Here is a 27,714-nt window from a genome sequence, read left to right as displayed (position 1 = left end):
GGAAGGGGTAGGGGGGTGGGGTTTAAGGGTAAAAAACGGTTTATCTCGATTTCCGGCAAAACTAAAAGTCCTATCGAAGAAAACTAAATGGCAAAGTTATAGGTCATAAAAAGATCTACAACTTTTGTATTCACACATTTTTCACATAACCTCAAAATTTATGTGAAAAATTCAAAAAACCAACTTTTTGGTTTTTTACTTCTATCTTTTACAAAAATTTATTTTTTTAAACGAAATTTGGTGAAAACTTACCTTATTATGTCCCAAATATACTGTAATTTATTTGATTAAAAATATTTATTTTTTCACCTTATTTTGAATTAATATCGAAAAAACACCCTAATTTTCAATCGAAAATTCTGACGTCAAAATTTCAGCTTTTTTCAAAAAATTGGTGTGCTTTCAGTTCGTTGAAATCTCTACTTTCCTATGGTAAAAAAAAATATATATATTACCATAGTAAATCTTCTCAGAAAATGCAAAAAATCGTATGCAGTAACGCCCAGACCCGTCATCCCCTTCCCTACTTCTCTATGAATCTTCTTTAAATTATAATAAGATGCCTATTTAATACTATTTTAAGATAACCTATATATACCTGAGTGACCTAAAAAAAAAAATTTTAGCCTTTAGATGGGCTAAAATTTTCGTATTTCATAGAGAAGAAAAAAAAACATATTTTTTTTACCATAGGAAAGTAGAGATTTCAACGAACTGAAAGCACACCAACTTTTTGAAAAAAGCTGAAATTTTGACGTCAGAATTTTCGATTGAAAATTAGGGTGTTTTTTTCGATATTAATTCAAAATAAGGTGAAAAAATAAATATTTTTAATCAAATAAATTACAGTATATTTGGGACATAATAAGGTAAGTTTTCACCAAATTTCGTTTAAAAAAATAAATTTTTGTAAAAGATAGAAATAAAAAACCAAAAAGTTGGTTTTTTGAAATTTTCACATAAATTTTGAGGTTATGTGAAAAATGTGTGAATACAAAAGTTGTAGATCTTTTTATGACCTATAACTTTGCCATTTAGTTTTCTTCGATAGGACTTTTAGTTTTGCCGGAAATCGAGATAAACCGTTTTTTACCCTTAAACCTCCCCCCCCCTACCCCTTCCCGATCTCAGATCGACCGTAATTTATTTTTCCTTTCATCTTGATCATATTCCCCTGCTTTTCTAATGGGTTTCATCCTACTGTAATTTTATTTGGTTTCAAAAATTATCGGCACTGGTCTATAACGAAAAATTAGCATTATATTTTTAACTTTTAGCGAAACCCACCAGTGAATATTTATTAATGAGCACAAAATACAATGAATACTCCAAAAATACTTACGAGAATTTAGTCAATATCGCGAATAATTGGATAATAGAAGAGGGTGAAGTGGGTTTTCCATTGTACGGCTTTAGTGGTCAAATCGTTGGATCGTCTCATAAGAAATTGAAGAAAAAATCTGAAATTCAACTTCAGGTAACAACCCTTAGTAGGAATTATAGTTTTATTCGTGGTTTCGGATAAAATATGTTGCAAGGTCCTAAGTGACAAATTTAATTAAATATGTTTCAAGTAGTCTTATATTCCAAAAACCTATAAAAGAATTACTTTTCAAATGAAGAAGCCTTGCGGGATTGCTTCATTTAATTGCGAATTTTGTATTCTAACAAGCGAGTACATATTGTTGGTCACATCTTTTATAGCATATCAGTCAACTTCTACTGCGCCGAATTTAAAAGACTTCACGACTGTATTGTTGGTTGCCCTGAAAGTATGCATTAACTTGTACTATAGGTCGGTTATCGAAAGCTGGCGCGTTCACAGTACTCACACTAATGCAATTTCACTATTCAGTATGTTTAAAAATATGACTTTTTTGCCAAGCTATATATTTTAGTCTACTCTGTCTAGTAATGTTTGAAAAAAGATCAACATGTACAGTAAAGATCAACATAAACAGTAGCAAAAGAAAAACAATAACTGTCTCTTTTATACTCATAAGCTTGACCGAGCGCGAGAGAGATGGACAGTCTATTCATGATGTATTTATGATTGTATTTCAGTTTGACATCACGTCTCGCGCTTATTTTTTTTAAAAGAGTACCGAGAGTTTTTTACGCCGGCTTTTTCTCTTGGCCTACACCCTCTGTCTTCTTTGCCGATGAGTAGGGATGCCGACAAATTCAAATTTAATGACGTGGAATAAGTGATATATGTATCTTATGTTCCATAATAAACATATTTTATTTTTTTTATTTTATTCACAGACACTACACAAGCACAAAGTGTAAATGTGTTGAAGCCGCCAGCTTTAGTTAACATACCTATACTAAGTTCTTTACTAATGGTTTTGACATTTTCAGACTTCCGAAGTCAGTATTTGTGAGAGGGGATTTCCGTTGACTCTAATATACTGTCCATGTTTACGTTATAAGACAGCGATCGTTAACATGTTTTTGGGGTCTGAGTTGGTTCAGGACGCATTACGCGAGGATAAAGAGCATGATATATTGAATTGTCCGATTAATTTGAAAGAGTTTACGGTTCTCTTGCCAAAAACCTTTCCTTTGATGAACCATGAAGACCCGTTACGTTGGAAATATTTGGACGAATCGCCGGTAAGAAATATTTTGTGGTATGAATAACTTGGACTAACCCTTCAGAGAGCCATTATTAACTACTTTACAGCGTTTTAATGCTATTTATTAGCAGACTCGGCCAAGCGTTGCTGTGGCTAAAGTTTTTGTTATATTACATAGTAGTAAACTATTCAAGGGAAACGTCGAACGCCAGTCATGGTTATGTCATTAAATTGTAGCTAATGTGAAACGTTGGTACTTTCAACACAGCGCCATCTGTTAGAATTGTAATTGTCAAATAATAAACAAATAATTTTCAATAAAATAATATTGCGTATTGGGTATAAATGACGATGTAAGCTGTCCTATCTTTTAAGTTAGATCAAACTGCACACGGTATGCAAATTTGATTGAAATGGGTTCAGTAGTTTAGGAGTACATAGCGGACAAACAACGTGACCCGTAATTTATATATATTAAGATTTGTACACTAGGGAAACTTGTAAACATGCATTTGCGAACATACTCTGACGTACTCTGCTCCCATAGTTCAGTAACAATGATAACTATATACATCATTGTCATGCCAATGTAGGCACGGTATCTCTGCCTTTTTCTTCTAGATGATTCAGCTCTCACTTGGATATGAAGTAAAAGTTAAGAGAACGCCATATCGCTAAAGCATGGTTTAATATACAATTTTGGTACTTATGTATTAACGCCACAGCAGGTTTTGGCGGTTTAAACCGCGGTCGCAAACTGTATGCTCTGAGAATTGTTTGGTTGGATTAGTTTATGTTAGAAATGTATTATATTATTATTTGGTACAAACATTTTATATACATTGGTGTGTCTTAAAAACCGCCAAATCTGTAGCCGTGATGACGCTTATGCGGATGAACCTATTTTTTATGTCATGTTGTTACAGATTAAAAAATGTGAATGTAATCCTCTTACGGATTTAAATTTGTTGGATGATACGTCACAGGATAATGTGCTAAATATACTCTCTAAATGGCATTGTTCTTGTGGTAAAAAGGTAATATTGCATTGTTAAAATAATGGCACATCACGCAAATACTACTTTGATCGAACTTTATGTAAAATTGTGTTAACTGTTTACTGTTATTTTCCTGTCATTGACTTTGGATATTGATAAGTTTGCTTTAAGCCTTGTTTTAATTCGTTGAACTAAAATTGTAACCCGATCAGCTATAGTTTCAGACTTGTTCAAGATTGCATGTGCTTGCGTAACACAGTTTAAAAGTAAATAAATATAATTAATATTTGAATAATTTTTCTTTGGATTTATGATTATTTACATAAATCGTGTCGATGTTCTTCGGCAATATAGGTCAGATAGACTAGTCTTTGACCATGATTACCAAAATTAATGTTTGTTTAAATATCTAACTACTCATAAACAAAAAACTTAATATTTCAAAGGTTACATCCTCTCAGACATCGACAAGTGAAATACCATCTATGTCCATCGACAAAACATCGGAAGATAATCAAGAAGAGATGTATCCGTTACCTCTTCATAGTGTTAAGTGTACTACAGGTAAAATTTATTATTATTATTTTATATTGATTTAAAGGGGTTATGAAATTGGTAAGTTAAAAATTACTACTTAAATTTACTATAACTACTTACGTACGTATATATATACCAATGACGCTACAAAATTTTAGATCTGCCCAGCGATTCTGTAACTCACTTTTCGAACTCACACAGCGGTTTTCGCATCGGCGGTCGCTCTCAAATCAGTCGTGAAGCAGTCATTTTATGATTTGGCATTCTGAAAAGGTGGGAGCTTATAGTTTGTTTATCAGAATGCCAAATCATAAAATGACTGCTTCACGACTGATTTGAGAGCGACCGCCGATGCGAAAACAGCTGTGTGAGTTTGAAAAGTGAGTTACAGAATCGCAGGGCAGGCCCTTAGATTTCTGTATCTGTTCCGTGATCATTTTTAATAGGCAAGTAGGTTCTCTTCTGTGCCTGACAGACACCATCGACGTTGCCGTTCCTTCAACGAACTAGCGAGTGTTAGATGCGCACAAAGACAGAGAGTCCATTGGTGCACAGCCGGGAATCGAATCTACGACTCCAGGAATAAGATGCGCACGTACAAGTCACTAGGCCAACACTGCCCTATAATTATTTAGTTATATATATCAAATAACTGCCCATAAATTTATTAAAATTATCATGAATGTTGTTAAAATATTACTTATAAAAGTCAATAAATCATAAACAAAAATATCACATGTCCCAGTTGCATTTTAATAAATAGTCAATACACTTAATTGTGAACCAGCAATCGAAATGTTGACTATTTGTCTGACAGGAAAGTTCTTTGTACATTTACAGAGCGTGATAGCCGAATAGTCCTTGAGCCTGGTGATCTCGTGAGATGCAAATATTCGTTCAGTCCACAATACGAAGGAAATTACGCTGTCAAACGCTTTGTCGAAGTCAGTGGATGGCCAGCCTCGAGAATAGATATAAATGTTTCGGCAATTTGCGATTTACCAAGGTTTTATTTTAATAATACTAGATCGCTAAAGAATATTTTTTTATATTTATTATTGCTTAATATATATAAAAACTAACAGTACAGGAAAACACCATAAAACCACTAAGGTGTTGGTGCCTGAGGGCCTACACCACAGTAGATATTTTAAATTCTTAATATACTAAAGAGTTAAAAAACATACAGAGAAAAAAAACGTGTTTGTACCTTATACATAATATTACATCTATCCTAATTTAAAAAATTATGGAGCCTTATTGCTGTAAAATACTTATTCTATAAACACTAATGATTAATCGGAAAGTCGATTAATTTCTATTTTTTATTTATTTATATTTGTTGTTTGTCATAGCGAGTCCGTCGTTTTTCTAGTCCATTTATCTTTGTCTTCTATGTGTCCTGTCCATCTCCATGTCAATCTTTCACTAGAAGTAACAGCGTTTCTAAAGCAAAAACCGCAGCATTCAATTTTATTAATTCTACTGAGACGTTTTTTTTAGGTTGGATAGTCGTCCAAAGAAAATGTTTGAGAACTTCGTTCGTCGCTCGGTAGAAGACAAAGTTTACAAAGTGACTTATATTGACGATCAAAAGTTATTCGAGTTTGGGCCTATATTTATTGGTGTCAACAGGTTGGTTATTTATGGTTAAAAGGTAAAATGTACTATTATTTTGGCTTTGGTACTTGAGGTCAACGTTGGTTGGTAGGTAAAAGAAGTTACATTTTTATGTATTTCGTAATCCTACGGCTAACTTAAATTATATGTAACAAAATAATTATACTAGTTAAATATGGAAAATGTAATGTATACAAAAAGGTTCAAACATTTACGGAAGGAAAACATTAATAAAAATTATTAACAAACATTCAACTAAGTAATACCTAATTGTGAGGGTATGTATGTGGGGTGATACAGGTGATTTAGCTTTATCGATACACCCTACTCCTTTTAAGCATATTCCACGATAACTTAACCAAGTCAAGGATTAAATAGTGGTCGTTGTAACTGACTTGTTTCCATAGCTTTTGTTGATGTAAGGAATTTGAAACAAAGCATGATTACGAGTACATGAGTAGGCAGGAACATGGAAGTGCAACTTCTAGAAGTGAGCTACAATTAATTGTATTTAAGATGATGTGTTGTTTTCGTCGAGAGTCTTAAGTATCAATTTTAAAATACTCACACGCCGCATTTATATGTATTTAACTTATTATAGGTCTAAGCGGGCCATAGACGGACCGCATGTTGCAGTCAAGACCGACTGCAACAAGCGGTCGCCGCACGGCGATTTACAGTTTCCATACTAAATTCATATTCGCAATACACGGACAGCTCGAACAGTTCCTGACAATAAAAAACGTTTACAATGTTGACTTTTAATGCTATTTTTTCAAACTACATTGTTTTTTTAAGAATATATGAAGAGCAATATTCAATTGAATTGCGAAACTCCTCACTAATAACAGCCGATGTCATTGTTGAATTTTTGGAAGAAACGAGCGTATTTCAAATTGATAAAACATTTGTTAATTTGGAGGTAAGGAATCTATGATTGTATTAAAACCTAACTAAAATTCAATTTAATTATACAATTATTTTAATTTAAACAAGGTTACTCTATATAACGTCACTATTAAAGGACTTTGTTAAGGTTGCGACTAAGAGGGTGAGATTCAGAAACCAGACTTACGCCCGAAACCAATAATTAATCGACAATCTCAGATTGCTTTTAATCTGAGATCAGACCGTGACAGTCGATCGTTATCCTATCTGCATACCAATAACCAAACCCTACGAAGACAATCCATTTTTGGCGACAGAGCTCTTTGTCGTTCCATTTTACCGAGTTTATACTCATATTTGATAATCAATGTAAACCAAAAAAAGAAAATAAAACACGTACATAACGTAAGCAAGTACAAAAACCAAGTTCAACCATTTCTAGCCCCAAAAGTACTGACCATCAGGTCCATTATATTATACAAATGTGTTGATTATAAGAAAAAATATGCGTTACAGTTTCTACATTTGAGTTGATTTCCTTTAAATAAAAAATACTGGGTTTTCAGCTCCTGTCTTTGGCATTATTAAATATTCCTTTGTTTTTAGCCTGGATGTCGAGAAAAAGTGACCGTGTCTGCAGCACCGGCTGATTTAGGAATACATACGAGCGTTCTACTATTTTGTGTCAAAGATAATCCAGAAATAGTTACAGTTAAAATTGCTTGTAACGGTGTCGTTCCTGTGGTCGAAATACTGCCTTTGACAAAATCTATTGGTTGGTATTCGGTATATAAACATTCTTTTACATTTAGAGAATATCAAGAACAAAGTGAATTCTCGTGTCTGTGAGGTTTAGTTTTGACTTTTGATTTGATTTACTAGTTTCGATGATCAATCAAATTCAAAATCATTTTATTCATATTGGTAACTATTGTTACTTTTCAAGGGTTTATTTTAAATCAATTTAACGAGCAATTTAATTCCAATATAACACAGAAAACACTATCACTAATCACTTTAATTAACGCCTACTTAACATTCTCACAATGCTTAATCATTATTGGCGCTTAGATCTCTTCGGTGTTAATCTCTCGTAATCGCACTTAAAACTAAATTTTCTGGTCGCGTTTCGGCCATATCCCTGGGAATATTCGCGAAACGAATTCAAGAACTTTCTGGGTAGGAGTACGTAGTTGGTGTTCTGACCTTATCGCTAAATGCAAGAACGAACGCTCTGTATCTCTCTGGCACATCACTTCGTTCATGTCGTTTTAGATAGATCAGTCTTGCTTCTAGAAGTAGTCATCATTGTTACCTAGAAAGGCCACTCTAGAAATTCTATCACCAGTCATAAAATTGCCTAAAAACTGGTTTCCTGAAAACTGTACCATGTAGTCGAGAAGAGATCGAGATTTAGAAAATGAGAGAAACTTTATGTAAATTGCAATTTTCTGGTATGTGATAGAGCCTTTCATGAAACGCTTATAAATCACAGTTCTGTTCAGTTGTGAAAACTACTCTACGTTGTAGAAAAGTCGAGAAACATTTCATTCAACCTTCTTCGTCTTGGTAACACTATGTACACATGTAAATATAAAATATATATATGTAAAGAGAATGATCTCTTTAATTTGAATATTCGCGCGCACTGCTAGTTCGTGAGTGAGCCGCGTCGTGTCACGTCAAGCTAGCTGCCATTGTCAAAGATGTAAAGGACAAATATGCTGAGATCGTTGAATTGTATTTTAATCTTATTTGTTAATTAATTTCATACTTAGTTAAGCTATATGCATCGAGAGGTGATAACAATAAACTTTTATTGTCGTTTCTTTACTTACAGGTGAGATTGTGTTAGTCTTGTAAGGATTGTATCTGTGTGTAACCTACTCGATAAATAAAATTGCATTCTTTACTTACAGAGAAACAAGTAGAAGTTTTATTTAGCCTCTTGCAATTGAAATACAAACTATTGTATCGTCAATATTAAAAAAAAACTAATAAAAACTTAATATTAGAATACTAGAATGTCATATTGCAATGTAATCCAAAATATGTCAATTGTCAAATATTTCTGATCTCTTGATTACGAAAAATGTGGCAAATTGGGCTGAGCTAAACCAAAGAACGAGTATTGTAAGGACTACACTAAATTTTTATTCCACTTATAATGAAAGTAAATATAGTATGGATTATATAGAAAAGATTAGCTATCATTACTTAAATAGAAACTTTTTTCAGAATACGGTCGCCATTTGCTATATCGAAAAGAAGACGATAGATTTATCGTTAAAAATGATTCGATTTTACCCATTATGTGGCAAATTCACAACCCGCAAGACTTCGTTGAAGATTTTATAATCGCTCAGACATCGGGTATTGTACAACGACAGGATAATCAAGTTGTGCCAGTTACATATATCGCCTGTAGAGTAGGCGTAATATCGCACAGGGCCCTTACAGTTGATGTAAATATTTCGTTTCTGTCTATTATGGCGCGTCTAAACGGGCCATGTTTTGCTGCAATTGATGGCTGCAACATTGTGGCCGGCAACATTGCAAACAATAGCAGCCACACTATGCAATATTGCAGTAATGTCCCGGCCATATAGCCAAACATGTTTTGTATAGCCACATATGGCCGATGTTGCCCCGATGGGTGGCCGGACGATCGCTAGGCTATCGAATTCAACTGCAATATTGCACAGCCAGTTCTCGTGTTGTTTCAGTCACTCTCTTTGTTATGGCATAGTGTATCCTTTTCTACGCGACATGACGTTTGCTTTGAGTGAAGTGTGCCTGTTGCTTTATTCTGTGTTTTGCGATCAGCTGTATTTGACGTTAGATTACTACGTAAAAATTACTACTTTTGACATTCTAGTTCTTGAATAATTTATTATCAAGACTTATTTCTAGACTCAAATTGTCTACAGTTTCACGCCTATTTAAGTAAGGTCGAATCCACAATCTCTTCTTTTTCTGTTTCTTTTTTAAAACAATATAAGCTGCTGCGACAAGTGTGATTTCGTCAGCCATTGTTGCCGGTTTGTGTGGCCCGTTTAGGAGTCTGCATCATGGGCCATACTATTGCAGACATATTGCAACACATTGCCCAGCCATAGATTGTTCGGCCATCAGCTGCATTAAAATATTTTTCTAATGGCCGGACAATTAGTGGCCAACAGTGCAGCCATCAATTGCAGAAAAACATGGCCCGTTTAGACGCGCCATTATAGAACCGTCAATAAAGAAAATTTTCTTAAAAATCTTAGGTTATTGGTTAATATTTTGCTGGGTACTAAATAGGAAGACCTTGAAAAGTACTGAATATTGAGATACGTGAATAACGTAATAAATTTGCGATTATATTCCCTAATGGAATATTATCTATGTACCTATGCATTATTTATTTCATAAAAGCAATTTAAATGAGACTCATATATTTTTTTTTATTTGGGTTTGGCTAAAAGGCGAGAGGTTATTAGATACTTAAGAAGAACAGTAACCATTGTATTTTTTTTGCCTCTAAAATTTAGAAATATTACAGATTTTTTATAAAAAAATTGATAAAAATCTGCTTACTGACTCAAAGTAAACTATCAAATTATATCTAAAAATTATTGCACGGATCAAACATTATTGGTAATTTTTACAGAAGTTGCTTAAAACATGTATATTTACGCATTTAGCGCTTAAACGATAATTTTGTTTGAAATAGTTAAATTAATTTTAATAAATTAAATTCTGATCCTATCCTTTATAATAGTTTACTAGTATATTGTATGACACACATATATTGTATATATTTCAGATATATGATGCTGAAGGAAGAGGTAATCCAATGATAGTTGATGCATTACATTTATCCGCGGAATGCTACGATGTTATGGTAGAATGTGCATATGAAAATCCCAGTGAAAATTTCCTTAATTACGGAAACGTCAAAGTCAATTCCACGGTTGTTCAGGAAATGTATCTTTTGAATAGAGGAAAATATAATATTTTCTACAAGTTAGTATTGTTTTAAAATGCATTGTATAGCAGCAATAGAGCTTAAAAAGAAAGAAGAAAGGAATGTTGTTCGGTTCCTCCTTAATCTATGACTGGCTGGCTCCAAGGCCTCTGTGGCTAAGAGACCTTGTACGCACATTACAGGGTATGACATCAGCGCAATGATTGTAGCCATAAATTGTAGAAGACGCTACACACTGATTAATTATTTTTTAAATTAAGTACTTAACTAAGTTTAAAAATGAAATAAAAAGTATTTACCACTTAAAAAGAAAACTATCAGCCAATATATATTTAGATATTTCGCGCTCTTACGATTTGATGCTTTTTATGGTTATTTTATTGAATTAACTTAAACCCCTAGACAAATTTTTGATACAAATTAACATATTTAAGGTTAAAAAAGGTCAAGAATTTCCCTGAGCCATCATTATTAAAGTCATTTGAAGCGATCCCCGAGTGCGGTGTTGTACCTCCCACAGTAAAATTAATTAATATTGAATTTGAATGCACGCCCACGACATCCATGAATTTAGTCAACGTCCCTGCCTATATTTGCTCGTTGCTGGACGGAAGCAAAAATCAGGTGGTGGTTGCGAAGTTTCCGGTTTGCGTGACCATTGCATCGTTTTATAATACGTAAGTGAGCGGAGCGTTTTTGTTATGTTTTACATTAACTATCGGCTGTTAAATGCTGGCGAATGCCACAAACATCCACGTAAGACGAGTACAGTTTAACATATACAGAAATATATTTCTCAATTATAAAATTTAGAATTATATTAGTAAAAATAATACATAAATATTTGTTTTTGGTTTTAAAATAAAATTAATTCTTTAAGCTAGTGCTTAGTATAATAGTTCATAATAAAAATAATTAAACAAATATGTTCATGATTAATTACTTTTCGAATGCGACTGATGATCGCCGATCCCGCCCATATATCGAACAACCGAATTAAAATTAATTGCGTTAACAATAATAACAGTTATATTTATTGACGGCTTTTAGCGATATTAACATAGCGATATAAACATATCGATGTTTTCCATTTATCTTACAATTAAGTTCACAAAAAAGAGCGCGACTTTACATGAATTACAATCTAGTCTATACAATAATTATGGCTAATAAGTAATATTATGTTGACTTAATTTTCTACAATACTAATGAATAGCTTAAACTAAGGAACAATGAACATTTCATTAACAGTTTTAGTGTTCTATAATATTTTGACAAAAGGTTTAGTTCTCTTAAGACGTCTTATTCCTGTCGTGTCAAGAAGTTGGATTGCCTCAGCATTCACATGGCTATGTAGCCTGTTTAATTAAGCTAAGGCAAACCGTTTCGCCGTATTTAGAACTGTATCCATTTATCTAACGATATTAGAACTCGTAACGAAAGAAATTGTAATCCTTCACATACATATTTACAGATTTACATTATTTCCTCTCGGAGAATTGAATTTCCATATAATACCAGTTGGTAGTGGAGTGATGAGGGAAGTAATATTAAATAACACAAGCAAATGTCCAATAACATACGAAATAATTTTACCTGAGCAATATCAGTTGGACCCTGACGCTCAACCTGCAGCCAAACTTAAGGATAATAAGTAAGCATACAAAAAACTAGTAATTAGTTGAAAACATCTATACTGGTTTTTACGATACAAAATATTAAAGGCGTATTTGTATATATGTACAAAATGTAATGATTTTGCATCAAATAAAGTGATTTTTATTTTATTTATTTAATTCGTAGCATCATTATGTGTGCAACTTCGAAATATGTACTGTGGAAAAAGTGATACCAGCCCTGCGATTTTGTAACTTACTTTTCCAACTCACACAGCGGTTTTCACAGCGGCGGTCATGCTAAATCATAAAATGACTGCTTCACAACTGATTTGAGCGCGACCGCCGCTGTGAAAACCGCCGTGTGAGTTCGAAAAGTGAGTTACAGAATCGCAAGGCTGTATCTTATGTTCCATAGTAAACATATTTTTTGTAAAAACCTTTAATCTTTTGAAGGCGGTTGTCTCAACTCATACTAGTGGGAACTTGACTTTGGGCGAGAGTCTATGATCATTAAACAACGATAGATTAAAAAATTTATTATTTAGTCTAACCACAATTTTATTTAAAACCATTTTCGGTCTACAGGATCAAGAATCCACCATTGAAGTGTGGAAACTTCTTCATAATGAATGATGACAACCTCCTTGCGCCGGGAACTAGTAGAACACTTCAGATACAGTTTATGGCAACGGCGGCAAGGACCTTTGAAGAGACAATTAATTTTATTATAAGCGACACATGCCCAGCGGAAGCGTGTGGTGTGCCACTCAGATTAGTAGGCACAGGCGCCATGCCAACATTAGATTTTTGGAATATCGAAACAACTTTTAGAGAACATTTGATTGTGAAATGTCTTTCGGATTATAAAGTGCCTGAGGTATTTTATTTTAAACTAGCTGGCCTGGCGAACATCGTACCGCCTAACAGTCGATTCTTTATTTTTTTTTAATACTTATTCTGCTATTCGGGACACCGGTCTAGCTAGTAATATAAAAAAAAGAAAGTTGATAATACAACAAATACATTATGTCAAAAAATAAAAATTTACCTTCCCGGAACCCCTCCACTAACACTTGAACTTTATGATATGGTATTAAAGTTCAAATTGCCTTTAAATATTATTACGAATATTTTGTATGGGAATATAGAAAAGTGTTGTTTTTAGACTTTTTCACTTTTTTTAAATTTTTCTCTCCGTAAGAACCATCCTCGTACTTCAAGGAATATTATAAAAAAATAATCAGTCAAGCCGTTTTCATGTTATGTCGTGACAACGGAAAACGGGTTTCATTTTTATATATATATAGATTTGATTTCACTCGAATTCGTTTTGTGATGTGGAGAATACTACACGACCCGAAATAGGGTTTTGTGACACATAAGCAAATTCTTTTAAGAATAAACTTGACATAACACAACACTGGTAGGTGAATACACACGCACACACACATTGATACATTGGACCCAACGGACGTTGTACTGCATGATATTTCAAGTGATTAGGATATCAAAGTTTGAAAGTACTGCAGTGCCGTCTGCCGGGCTGATTTGTGAATCTAAACCATCCAGGGTGCCACCCAAAGGCATCCAAAAATAATTTAAATCAGTCCAACCGTTTAAGAGGAGTTCAGTGATATATAGTGTAGAATTATATATATAAAGATAAGCGGTTTTCAGTCTTCGCCACACTGCGTTTTCGTGGAAGATTCAGTAACTCTACACTTCTATGGAGTGAATGTCAACACAAGTTATACAGCCTCGATAGACTTATATAACAGTGGCTTGGTAGCATCAGCTCTTACTATGAGGCTACATTATCAATCTAATTCAAGTTTAGAAATATTCTCCCTGGACAAGTATCAAACGCATATTGAACCGCTGCTGCATAAAAACTTGGGAATCATATTTAGTCCGAAAAGAATTGAAGTGAGTATATCAAACAAAGAATGTGTTGTTATTTTTGTTTGTTTTATACGAACAGTGAACTATCACCGTAACTCTTTGTCCACATTTTGTAAGCAGCTTTCTAGGTATAGAAAAACTTTACGAGTGATTTAGCTTTTGGAAGTATATAAACGCTTGTGGCATAGTTGGTTACTTGGTTTAGGAGGATGACATAAGCCATTTTCGATTCCCGGTGAAATCATAATTGTCTCAGAATTGCATGGATCTCTTACCTTTCACGAAATATTTGCTCTATAACTTAGACAAATTTCATGCTCGTAGCATTTATGGCTAAAATATGATTTTAAAAAATATTAGTAAAAAAGTGGAAAATAAATATATTATTATTTTTTAGTCCTAGCAGCAATACGTGTTGTCTTAATTTAATCGTATTGCTTTGTGGACTTAAAAAAAATTTCATTGTTTTTTTCGAGATAAATCTTATTATATTGTCGCTGATTCTTTATAAGTGTACAAAGTTTGAATTAAACCTGTCCGTTTAAAGTGGGTCAAAATCGAGTCCGAAGGAGTCGGTTACATACATACAGGTGAAGCTAATATAAAGCGTGTAAAAATAATTTTAATTCCAGCAATACAGGGCGGTGTTGGAAATAAAACTTAAGCTTCTCGATAATCAAGAGAAGTCTTTCAAAGTATGCTTGATCGGTGATGGTGTTATACCAAGAATGCGTTTATTATATCCACAACTTCGCCACCATAGAATAGCCCTGCTACATTTCCCTGTTACGTGTTTGGGATCGATAACTAAACAACAAATTCGCTTTAAGAACATAAGCTCGGTGAAAAGCAAGGTAAAGGCCGACGTGTTCTGTCCGCATAAAGAAGAGAGGCCCATATTCTGGATAACTTCAAACTTTAGTAATTTTGATATGGACTACGACGCTAAAGGTAATATATACGACGGTGACTAATCATTGAGCCGTGAGTTGAGTTCGGTGGTGGTTTCTTTTGTATGGAGACTTTTAAATAAAACACTTTGTTTGAAGCTGGGTAACTGGTTTAATAGTTTAAAACATGAGTTATATCTAACATAACATTAAGGGTAGCGGGGTGGCGACGCTAACTAAAACTAATTTGGCTCATCTAAGGGTAATAAATCTATATGGCACTTCAGTACAAGTGAAGTCGACCTTTTGGACAGCAAGTTGTATTACAATTTATGAGGCTCCATTATGTACATGGGCATGTGTTTTTGGTGACATATGTGCGACGATGGCTAACATTTGGTTTGCGCTTCTATTTATTTACTAAAATATGTGTCACTTAATTAACCTTAGGTTACATGCCTCTTGTGTGTAAATAATGTATAACAATTTTTTTATTTTTATTTTTATTTTATTTTTTACATTTCACACCAATTAAATATTTACATTATTATACAATGTAATAATAATGTAAATATGACGTCCCAACAGAATTCCTACAGAATTTTAGTTACAAATATGGCCACGAAAAGTTGCTTAAATTTAAAGACGCCAAGAGGTTTAAAGAGAACTAAACCTTTTGAGTTAGTGAACTTTATCTTAGTTTAATCTATGTACTGAAATTATATCAGCATAATATTATTATTAGTCATAATTATGGGATAGACTATCCCGTATGAGACTGAACTCATATAAAGTTGCTAAGTAAAGCTTATGCTAGTATAGTTATTATTATAGTCATTGTAAGAATATCACGATATACCTACTAGTGCCAAAGATTTAATAGAATTATCCCATTATTTCTATTATTATATTAAGGCGAATCCATACCTTTATGTAGGTACGCTTACCCCAGGCATCGACCTGAACGATTTAAGCCCACTTAAACCCACGTTGTCCATGGCAACTCACTTGCGAGCCCTCTGGCAATGTGAGTGTCTATGGGCGGCGAGTATCACTTAACTACAGGTGACCTCTTGCCCGTTTTCCCTTGTTCTATAAAAAAAACCAGAATGATTTAACTTACTAAGGAGTCTATTTAATTTATAAATATATTCGTTAATTATGTATTTTCCAGATATGATGTCTTCGTCATTAACGTTAACATTGTGTCCTAAGGAAGTTTGTACTATACATATTCACTTTAATCCAATTCGTAAAGGAAGGGTCTCGTGCGATGTTAAGCTCACGATATTTGAAAATCCTTACGAATTTTTTGTTGTAAGTATGGTTTCCTAGAAATACTGAGGCATTTGCAATTAATAATGTGGCATAATTAAAAATAAATTAAGAGTTTAAAAACTATTTATAGCGTTGGTGCCTTATAGGCTACACCATGTTTAAAAACAAACGTTTTTATATTATATTCATATAAAATCTATCTTAAATTTATGGAGCAAAGCAATACTTTTTAATTACTTTAGTGAAAATTTAAAGGTATTATGTGAAGCTGAAGCTTTTATGGAGGATGTAATAATAGTGGGTCTTGAGATGCTCTCCATGGAGTTGGACCTCGATGCCTTCAAGTCTGGTGAAGGGTAATTATTATAAATCCCATATACAAAGATATTAAATGAATTGAACGACGATTCAGTCCTTGAATTTTAACTATTGTCTTGGTCATCACCGTTCAGTTGCCTGCCTTTTAGTCTTCTAAAGATTGCATTCTCATGCTCAACTACTACAACCTGATTCCGTCATCCTTTTACAAACAACGCTCGTCTAGAAGCACGCTGGAGATTCACACCAGTAATAAAATAGGGAGCGTTCAAGTATTACGTAACGCGTTTTGGGAGGGGGGGGGTCCTTTTGTAAAACGTTACGATGCGGGGCGGGGATTGAATTACGCGTTATTGTTAATATTATTTTCGACTTACACCACATAATAGTAACTAAAGAGACATAAGGTGGTCACGAAACGTTCTACTATACTTGAGTACAGTACTGTACTAGGGTACTGAAAAACGTTACGGCGAGATACATGGGGGGGGGGGGGGGTTAATAATCTTTAAAAATTGCGTTACGTAATACTTGAACGCTCCCATACCTAAATCTTTTTTTTATTTTAGTACTGTATCGACTGCATCTACCTCAGACACTCGAAAGAAAAGCAAGAGTGCGGCAGTTCCCAAAAAGTCAAAAATAGATATAAAGAAAAGTAAAAGAATATCGCAAGCATCGGTGAAGCATAGTGATACCACGAGTAGTGTTGAGCACTCATTGCAAAAATATTTACTTGACTTTGGTATGTGTGCGATTGTATGAAAAACAATACATCATTGCTCGATTAAGCTGTGAGCGTTTTATTTAATTGTTTAACATCCAGTATAAATGTATTTAACATGGGGGTATGATATAACTTCTAATAAACTGTCAAATGGTCTAACCGAAAGGAAGTTTTAATTCCTAATTTTATTAATTTATATATAAACGAATTGCTGTTCGTTTGTCTCGCTAAAACTCGAGTGCAAAGATCTTTAAATATTTTTTCAAGAAAGGTTTCAAAGTGGGAAACATAAATTATAAGTAAACACTAAAAACGACAATTGAATTTTCCAATGAAACGTTGTCCTAGCTGGAAAATATTTGATGTCTTTTGTATTTTTAGAAATAAAAATTGGTCACTTAATTGTCATATATTAAAAGATGCATTCAGAAATTTAGTAGCTGTAGTAAAACGTCCGATCTCTTTGGTCTGTTTCAACAATTTTGTATTAGGTTTTACACAAATATATGTAGATGATACGAAGTTCATCGGGTCATGTAGTATAATATAAGAATTGGTATAGAAATATTTCAGCATATATCACTTAATCTGTTTATAAACAGAATTTAAAGCTAAATGACGATAATCGATTTCCGATAAAACTAAATTGTTCTAAGTTGATTGGCACTACTGGACTTGTAACGTTTATTACCAATAGAGAAGCTTAGCAATTTATTTATATTAATAAGATAATCAGGACACCTTTTTAATTATATACGGGTTTAAATTATTAATTTCAGAGGGCTGTGAATTATTTGCGATTAAGAAACGGACAGTTATAATGGTAAACAATTCGGAGAAACTATACAGGTTCAGTTGGGAAGAATCTGAATTGGTTGTGGTTAAACCTTCCATTGGTTACATATCACCCGGAGAAGAAAAAGACTTGGAAATAATTTTCTTCTCTCCCAAGCCAATTGTATTAAAAAAGGTATATTAAGTTCAGAAACTTTCTAGTTGAAATCAGAATTACCAGCTTAATACAACATTGCCAGAAGGCTTGCAAGTGCGTTGCCGACCTTTTAAGAATTGGTACGCTATTTTCTTAAGTAGAATTGGATCGGAAATACTAGTAAGTAGCTGGTTTCACATTTCACACAACTAAAATTTCGTATTCTGCCTCGACTGCCATTTTATATGTTTATCTAATAACATGTCTTCTGTCTTTGGTTACTTAAGGTAAATAAAATTCGAAATTTTTCGTTAAGTATGGAATTACGTGAATATGCTAAGTGCATAATGCATATATATTACGAGCACTAGTGCAAAATCTATAAGTTTTATTACGATTATGATTAACTATTTACAGGAATTCTTATACGTTACATTGATGGGAGTTATTGACGATTCCTTAACAATGGATATAAAAGGATCAACTTGGGATAACAGACAGACTGTGACTGCTTTTGATCATAATGAGTGAGTTTATTGACGGTAATAGTGAAATAAAAAGATTAAGTCTCTGTTTGCAGCGACGCCATTTTTATATCTTACATACGTCTGCTGTTACTTCTTTCGCCCGAACCCAATAACTTATCTCAATCCGTAATCCACCATCTGAGATAATAATCTTAATGATCTTAATAATCCAAATGTTGTAACAAGTGGGCCAATAACCAATCGACGGATTGTAATAGCCATCTGTCGATACAAGCTATCCATGGGAGGTCGTATCGGTGTCAGTGGATAGACCTTTGTATGAAAATGACAGTTGACGAAAGCTGGATTTCAACAGTTAATTATTTTAATAGATTTTAACTTACACCAGTTTTTTAAATAATTAAAAAAACTTTTTGTTATGTTTTAAACATACACATGTATATTTTAATGTTATTTGTACGGTTTTATTTACTTTATTTGGTTTACTTTGATAATCAAATATGAGTGAAAACTCGGTAAAATGGAACGACAAAGAGAATTTTATCCGACGCCAAAAATGGATTGTCTTTTTTAGATGGGTTTGGTTATTGGGATGCAGATAGGAGATCGATCGACTGTCTCGGTCTGATCTGAGATTGTGGATTAATTATTGGGTTCGGGCGTTAGTAACTGCATAACAAAATGGCGTTATATTATTCATATCACATTATACAACCAAGTCCTCCGCCGCATTTTCATAAGGTTTTACTCAGAAGGGATTCATAAGGAAGGTTTAGTATCTCAAGAATCAATCCAGCCGGTGCAAAGCCAATGTAAAAAAATATTAATTAATCAGGCATACATTCTACAGATATGTAGGTGTCAACGAAAGATACCAAGCCGTAATCGACGAACAGTTTCACATATCACCTGAAAACGCGTTAGATATAATACAAATGGTTGTGGTTTATTCTGCGACGGCCGAGTATACTAAATACAGTTGTGATTTGAAGGAGGAATTAAATATGAACGATACGTTTATATATCAAGTAAAGTATTAAGCTAATCAAGTATAGTATGTGACTTGTGACGATTTTCCTTGGATATTTTCTCTGTACTGCTTCCTTATCTATATGTATTCATTAATGTCTAAAACAGTCATGAATATCTAAAATATATATGAATGTCTAATATAGTCATAAAGTCTAATATAATGACATATAATGATATAATAATATAAAATTTAAAGAACTTTATTTCTCATTACAAAAATGTTATTTTTTTATATGAGAAAATTAATATTTAATCGAAATACACGTCGCCATCAGACAGTCGTTCTAATTTTAGTCTACTAGGCTCATTCGGATATGTATCTTTAGTGCCCTTTTGAATTGGTTAATCACGCTTATAAAACGAATTTAAGACGGTTATTTATTAAATAATTGCACAGTTTATAGACTTTAAATAATTTGTACGCGGCTTCGGCAAAATTTCCAACTCGCTCGACAAGTATTGTGTGTAGTGGCGTGTTTGATCTGTTTAAATAATAAGCTACTTTGAAGAGACTTATTTTTTTTTAAATTGAGATACAGATGCTATAAACATATAGTTGTTTATTCGTCATAATTTTGGTTTCTTGGTAGATTTTATTAGTGTTAAAAAACTGTATCTAAATAGTGCTTTTATTAATTTATTTTGTAGAGTTTGTATGTTAGAAATTTTGTTTTTGCATACTGTACATGGCGTAAATATTTCAATTAGATATATGAAATGCGGCTTGACTTAACAATTGTAAAATAAATGGCGTACAGTATAATAATAAATAATATAGTCATGAATGTCTAATAAAGTGTATAAGTGTACGTACACATGAGCTAACCTCCTCACTAAGGTGTACCATTCATACTTCTCTTTAAAACGTTTACTCGGTATGAGAACCTGGGACCTCAGTTCACACTACTGAGACAAATAAACAGCTTACCTATTTCATATTATTTAATATTTTCTAGACAAGAACAGTTAATTTCAAAGTGTGTAACACAAGCAAAGTACCAATGAAAATATTGTGGAACTTCGTTATTGACGACGAATTTCCGTCACGGATTGATAAAGAAAAAACTGAACTGGTAAATAGAAATTATTGTGTGCGATATATAATATTTATCTAATTAATAATCTATATATGAATTAAATCTAATTGATTGTAGTTAAAACTACAAACATTTACACACATTTCGTGTAAATCATTGCCATTTTTCATATGCGTATATATATATATATATATATATATATATATATTATATACAGCATTATTAAGGTAATTACATGTTTGTTGAATCTCGCAATAAATTAAAAAACATTTGCATTATATAGTAAACCAAAAAACTATTTGTATTATTACCCTTTATCATAGTAACAGTTTCTGATAATACGTATCAATTGATTGTTTTTTTCTCTAGCACCAATCTCTCTATTTCAGAAACCTACTCAGGATGACGAAAAGGATATAGTCGGTAAATATTAAAAAAAGTTACACAAATCTCTGCATGGCTACATAATATTTAAATGTAAAAATAATACCAAATAGCTTTGTTATTTAGGTTATAATAGTTGTATAGGTACGTTTATTAAGAGTTAATGCTTACTTAATTCATTTGATAAGGAGTTTAATAAGTTTACCATAGATCCAAACGAAAGCTCATTTTTAAGCTATTTTACAGCCCTTTGCTTACTTAAAACAGTTCAGACAGAATCAGGCATTAGACTTCTTATATGTGGCACCGTTTTCTTAGTATAACATTATATTAATATGCCAATATATAATTATTATTGGCTTTTATTTTTGTTATGTATATTTCAGAAGCAAGTCAAATTACATTATTTAGCGAAAAGAGCAGCAGAGAGAGCGTCGATACGTGGTTTGAAGTCGACCTGCCGTTCGCAATAGAACCTCCTAAACAATGCTTAAAGCCAAATCAGAGTTGTAAATTCAAAATAACATTTGCACCGCTAGATGCATTTTCATATAAAGTGAGGCTAAAGAGTTTTATTGGTACGTGATATCTACTATCCTATTGGTAATGACAACAAACACTTCATGTCTTTTTACGCTTAAATTCGTGCATATGATTCCAAGATCTCTAAGGGTCCCCGCACATGGGCCACCGGCCACAACCACAAAACGCCGCCACTGGCATATTTCCTGTAATTTTCATACATTTTATATGGCCTCGCCGCACACGGTTGTCGCCTGTGGCGGCCACACGCTACAAATCGTCGAAGCTTGCTTCTTGTGGCTCGCACCGGCCACTAAACGCCGACACAAAAAGCCACACGCCACTCGCGCGATTCCGCGCCCCTCTCTCCCTTGCCTCAGTTAACCTGAAGTCGACGGTAGTAGTCTACGGTGAAGGCCTGGGTAGAACACAATGGCACAATGTCTTCTGAGAAATGAACAGAAGTGTTTAATGGGCGATGTAATATTTTCCATTTGTTTGCTAGTACGCCGAAGGTACACTCAATGCAACGTCTGGCACGGCTTAACCTATAATTGAAAACTTTTTTGTCTAAGTCCAAATATTTTCCAGAATATGGCCTCATCATATTTTCACTGAGGCCAAATGCTTCATCATGTATAGTTCAATGGTTGTCGATTACCGACCTGTCGTGGTGAGGGGATATTTAATGTCTTTCTGTGTATCCAATAAATATGGTTTCGTCTTCTACTACGACGTACGGCGACAGTAACTGTCGCCGCACACGGGCCACACGCCACAGCCACAAACGCCGCCACGAGAAGCTAGAAGCGGCTACAAAGGTAGCTGAAGCGCGCGACAGCCACTTGTGGCCGGTGGTCGACACTTGTGGTCGGTGGCTGCTACTTTTTTTAACCCTTGCCTGCAGTATCATAATGGACTCTGACGAAGAAGGTTTAATTGCGCTACTTTTGATAAAAAGACGTCGTCGTACAAGTCGAAACCGTAGTTATTGGATACACAGAAAGACATTAAATATCCCCTCACCACGACAGGTCGGTGATCGACAACCATTGAACTATACATGATGAAGCATTTGGCCTCGGTGAAAATATAATGAGGCCATATTCTGGAAAATATTTGGACTTAGACAAAAAAGTTTTCAATTATAGGTTAAGCCGTGCCAGACGTTGCATTGAGTGTACCTTCGGCGTACTAGCAAACAAATGGAGAATATTACATCGCCTATTAAACACTTCTGTTCATTTCTCAGAAGACATTGTGAAATCTTGTTGCATTTTGCACAACTTTATTCGCAAAAGGGATGGTTTCAATTTTCGTCACACTTTGAAAATAGTGGGACTCGAAAATATACAAAATACAGGCTGGCCAGTAACACGAGCGTCTACTGCAAGAGATACGTTAAAAGATTATTTTATGAATAAAGGAGCAATACCGTGGCAAGAAAATAGAATATAAATATATGGTTTTATATTATTTTATCAAACTTACCTTCAATGTTCTTTTCTTTGGCAGTTTTATTCGAAAAATTTCAAAACAAATTTCAAACAATTTCCCACAAAGCAGATTTCTTCCCAGACCTTCACTTTTTCTCCTCTATTACTAAAACTATCACTTTTTTAATCCCAAATCGCATATTTATCTACCTATATGAAACACAGACTACGTGCGTGCGTTACCGTCGACTTCAGGTTAACTGAGGTAAGGGAGAGAGGGGCGCGGAATCGCGCGAGTGGCGTGTGGCGGCTTTTTGTGTCGGCGTTTAGTGGCCGGTGCGAGCCACAAGAAGCAAGCTGCGACGATTTGTAGCGTGTGGCCGCCACCGGCGCCAACCGTGTGCGGCGAGTCCATATAAAATGTATGAAAATTACAGGAAATATGCCAGTGGCGGCGTTTTGTGGTTGTGGCCGGTGGCCCATGTGCGGGGACCCTTACATGAACGCGACCTGACGTCAATTTAATAAATGTTTAAAAGTAATATTGACATCTGTCATTTGATACATAGGATATTATAAAGTAAACAAAATTTGACTTAAAATTGACCAAAAATAGAATTCCGACTTTACATAAAAGATAACCAACTTGTACTATAGTGTAGTTAGTATAGTTAGTGTGTGAAGGCCGAATATAAAGATTTTTCCCAAGAACTCAATGTCCCCCGCTGAAACTGAAATTAATCTTATTTTACTATTAAGCTAAGGAACTAATATAACTGTCAAAAATCCATTAAGATTAGGTATTCATAGTTAAGGGTTATTTATATAATGTTGTATCGTAACAGAAAATATGGACCCATATGACCAAAATATATCGTGTAAGATATCAGCGAAATCTTTGGTCCCGTATGTGCACTTGGATATTGAAGAGAGTGATTATTTGACTTCCGGAAAACGGAAAGGTGCCATTGCACTTCCGCCGCACGTCACTGTGTTAGAATTCAACGTGTTGGGATCCGGATGCTATAAAAAGTATGATTCTTTTAAATACTTAAGTGTAAATTAAACTTTTCAGTTTGTAAGACGCTGAGTGGACTATAAAATGAGTGACTAGAATGGTTTTTTTTAAACTTTTACTATGATCACTCGCTTTCTATGTTCAACTTGTAAGAGTTATGGGGAATTTCTTTCCTTACATATTTCTTGTTAGCTTTCTGGTTTTGACCAGTGACGATTTAAGCAAGTATTTATTTGCACGTAGGAAGAAAATTTCACAAAGCGCAGCCCCGGCTGATTCGCATATCAAGATAATACATATTTGTGATAGACTTGGAGAGACTGAAGTCTCATGCCGTATAGAAAGAAGACTTATCATCTATTATAAAAAACGCTGATGACGAAATTTATACAGAAATATGTGGTCCAAACTTATATAGTTTTAGCGCCACTGGTTTTTACTTAATCTAATAAATCTTCTGTTTCAGAGCCTTCAATGTTATAAATCCTACGAATGAGGGCTACGAATTTATATTCGAAATGCTCATTTCGGAAAAACCAGAGCTGGTTCCCGTACACTGCAATAAGCTTAAGGGTTTTGTAGATGGTGGAACATCTACGGAAGTCGAGTTCACTTTTGCACCAACTGCTCCAGGGGTAAGTAACGTACAAGGGGACACAATATGTTAGTAGTACTGTCAGAGGGCAGCAGACGATGTATCTTTTAAAGTGAATTTCTTAGACTCGAAATTTCTCGTACAAATTTTATGCGTAGATGTTTTTTTGGAAAGAAAGTGATACATTCAGATTGATTAAATATAAAAATGCATGCAGTTGCATATTAATAATCATGTCATAATAATAAGAACAGTGAAAATATTTATAAGTTTTGTCGAAACTTATGGTCTAAAAACTCTCCCACATTTTAAAGGACCTTTGGTTTTAAAATCTTACCTTCCCCTTGAAAGTATTACACGTTAGTGATCTATAACTTCTGGGAAGGTGATTAAATAGTTTGATAGACATAGCGTAACAGTTTTTTAAAAACATCATGCAGGCTCCCACAACCGTGTTGGATCCTTCGGTAGACACAGGCAAGGTTCTTTAAATGTTATAAGGTTTTATAGTTTATCAAACTCATGATACGTACGTACGTACGTACTTTGTACGTATTGTTATTGCCAGATCTTGATCAAATACTTTAGAAATTACTTACATTTGCCATGTCAATGTTTATTCATATTCAAGTCCACGGCCGCTACATTTTGTATGCAATTACAGATTTATGAGTCACAGTGGAAGTTTCTTATCCCCGTTCATTCGATAGTGATGAACCTACTCGTCGTTGGAATTGTAAGAGAGCCTGACGTGTTGTTCGTCCCAACTATATTATTGATACGTAACTCGTTAGTGGGATTTACTTCGGAAAATGTTGTTATTTTGAAAAACAACGAAAATGAATCGTTGAACTATGAGTTTAAAGGGAATTCACTTTGCAATGAATCGGGTAAAACACCAGTTGTAGTTGAGCCAGAGATGGGTGTTTTAAGAGCTCGATCTGCGACCGAAATCAGGTTAGTAGTTCATTGGCGCCATTATATATAATCTATTATATAAAATTCTTGTGTTACAATATTCGTTCCCATACTCCTCCAAAAACGGCTCGACCGAGTCTTATGTCATTAAGGTCCACCTTTAAAAAATATTATTTATTTTTTAGACTATTTTTTTTATTTAATTTTTTGATACAGCATACAAAAATACATACAACCTCTCATTTTCACCCCTCTACGATCAACATCTATTTTTTATTATTTTTATTGAACTAAAAAAATGTTTCCTAGAAATAATATACATGGCATATAATATATATACATGGCAAAACAACGGTTGCCGGGTCAGCTAGTTATTTTATAGTTTTGGTAGAAACAAAAACCTTACTGAACTACACACAGGCAGAAATTTTGCCGTGGGGATTCCAGTCGATAGCTATCTTGGCAATTAAATTAATGTTATTCTACAGAACAGTTTTCACATTATTACACAGTTATAATAGCACGCTAACGTATTTCCAATTTGTCTATAATATAGTAGGAATAATATTTCACAGAATTATTTACACGCCAATACAAGATGGACCTCTGTCGTTTAAAATATTCTGCAATATCCAATATTTGACGACAGTTCTAACCCTCTGTGTCAACGCACTCAGCCATTCGATTAAACCGAAAATTTTGTATTATTTGATTGGGAATGAACATGTTTTGAACTCTGATGCAATAACGAATATTCATCTTGATCAGGTACTGGAGCTGTTTTAAAAAAATAATTTAGTTTTAAACATAATTTAAAAAAATAATTTAATGTGTCAAATACATATAAATATTATGTGCATACGAGGGTGGATCCAAAAGTTCTAAGCCCGCCCAAGAACGTAAAAGAGTAGTTTGTGTAAATAATTTTTCATTTTTCGACATAAGCTCCATCTAGCTCAACACACTTCACTTTTACTTCACTAACTATTCTTTCAATACTCCTCTTAGAAACCCAAGTCGCATCTGATGTCAAATAAAATCTAAAAAATTTTCATTAAACTGTTTTTATTCAGATGCTTAAAATAATTAAAAACATTGTGCACCATTTCACGAGATTGCCCTGGTAATGTTTGAAAAAAGATCAACATGTACAGTAAAGATCAACATAAACAGTAGCAAAAGCAAAACAATAACTGTCTCTTTTATACTCATAAGCTTGACCGAGCGCGACAGAGACGGATAGTCTTTTCATGATGTATTTGTGATTGAATTTCAGTTTGACATCATCACGCCTCGCGCTTATTCACAGACACTACACAAGCACTAAGTGTAAATGTGTTGAAGCCGCCAGCTTTAGATAACATACCAATACTAGATAGAAATGAACACTTTCTGTCAATATACCTAAATTTTTATATAATATACCTACTGTTCCATATGGGACCTTTTTCATTTTTGTAAACCTTTAAAAAATATTGTTTCGGCCGGCATCGAATCGTTACTTAAACACCATCTCAAGCATGGTTAATTTAGAATAGAATAGAATTTAATAAGAATTAATAATACCACCACCACCATGTGGAACCACCTGCGCACTCAAGTATTTCCGAAACAATTCGACCTAGGGTCCTTCAAGAAAATAGCGTACCAATTCTTATCCATCAACGCCCTTGCGAGCTTCCAGCAGTGTGAGTGTCTATAAGCGGTATCACTTAACATTAGGTAAGCCTCATTGGCCCCTGTTATATAAAAAAAATAACCAAAATTACAAATATTAAGCTGGTGACGGTCCGCCCTCAATATTGGTTTAAACAACTATGTTATGTTAGGAAGGCCTGTAGCTACCCGACAATCAACCAAAAATATTATTTAAACAGTACAAATACCAAACCACTATAAGTAACAAGATACAAATAAGAAAATAAGGCATTAATGGCTCCATCTCACTGCAATCTAAGCGCAATAAAAATAATTTATTAGCTTGCTACAAGAAAATTTACATTAATTACGTTACTGATACAATA

At 33.9% G+C, this 27,714-nt stretch overlaps 1 protein-coding gene across 1 annotated transcript in view; it reads left to right on the top strand.

The window, feature by feature from the left end:
• The window catches only part of LOC125056868 (hydrocephalus-inducing protein-like), a 56,865-nt gene that overhangs the window by 12,707 nt on the left and 16,444 nt on the right, over window positions 1-27,714 (top strand). The window contains exons 23-49 of the mRNA XM_047660186.1: window positions 1,278-1,477; window positions 2,365-2,619; window positions 3,509-3,619; window positions 4,027-4,144; window positions 4,958-5,123; window positions 5,621-5,752; window positions 6,536-6,659; window positions 7,232-7,400; window positions 8,864-9,090; window positions 10,434-10,633; window positions 11,030-11,272; window positions 12,070-12,249; window positions 12,800-13,091; window positions 14,749-15,067; window positions 16,181-16,323; window positions 16,540-16,640; window positions 17,172-17,347; window positions 18,109-18,299; window positions 18,678-18,787; window positions 19,599-19,776; window positions 20,737-20,853; window positions 21,207-21,240; window positions 21,588-21,779; window positions 24,005-24,191; window positions 24,644-24,812; window positions 25,437-25,729; window positions 26,266-26,458. Coding sequence (XP_047516142.1) covers window positions 1,278-1,477; window positions 2,365-2,619; window positions 3,509-3,619; window positions 4,027-4,144; window positions 4,958-5,123; window positions 5,621-5,752; window positions 6,536-6,659; window positions 7,232-7,400; window positions 8,864-9,090; window positions 10,434-10,633; window positions 11,030-11,272; window positions 12,070-12,249; window positions 12,800-13,091; window positions 14,749-15,067; window positions 16,181-16,323; window positions 16,540-16,640; window positions 17,172-17,347; window positions 18,109-18,299; window positions 18,678-18,787; window positions 19,599-19,776; window positions 20,737-20,853; window positions 21,207-21,240; window positions 21,588-21,779; window positions 24,005-24,191; window positions 24,644-24,812; window positions 25,437-25,729; window positions 26,266-26,458 — 4,820 coding nt within the window. The remainder of the gene's footprint in view (window positions 1-1,277; window positions 1,478-2,364; window positions 2,620-3,508; window positions 3,620-4,026; window positions 4,145-4,957; window positions 5,124-5,620; window positions 5,753-6,535; window positions 6,660-7,231; window positions 7,401-8,863; window positions 9,091-10,433; window positions 10,634-11,029; window positions 11,273-12,069; window positions 12,250-12,799; window positions 13,092-14,748; window positions 15,068-16,180; window positions 16,324-16,539; window positions 16,641-17,171; window positions 17,348-18,108; window positions 18,300-18,677; window positions 18,788-19,598; window positions 19,777-20,736; window positions 20,854-21,206; window positions 21,241-21,587; window positions 21,780-24,004; window positions 24,192-24,643; window positions 24,813-25,436; window positions 25,730-26,265; window positions 26,459-27,714) is intronic.

Source organism: Pieris napi, chromosome 15, assembly GCF_905475465.1.
Source record: "Pieris napi chromosome 15, ilPieNapi1.2, whole genome shotgun sequence".
NCBI lineage: Eukaryota > Metazoa > Arthropoda > Insecta > Lepidoptera > Pieridae > Pieris > Pieris napi.
This window is presented reverse-complemented; position numbering and strand designations above follow the sequence as displayed.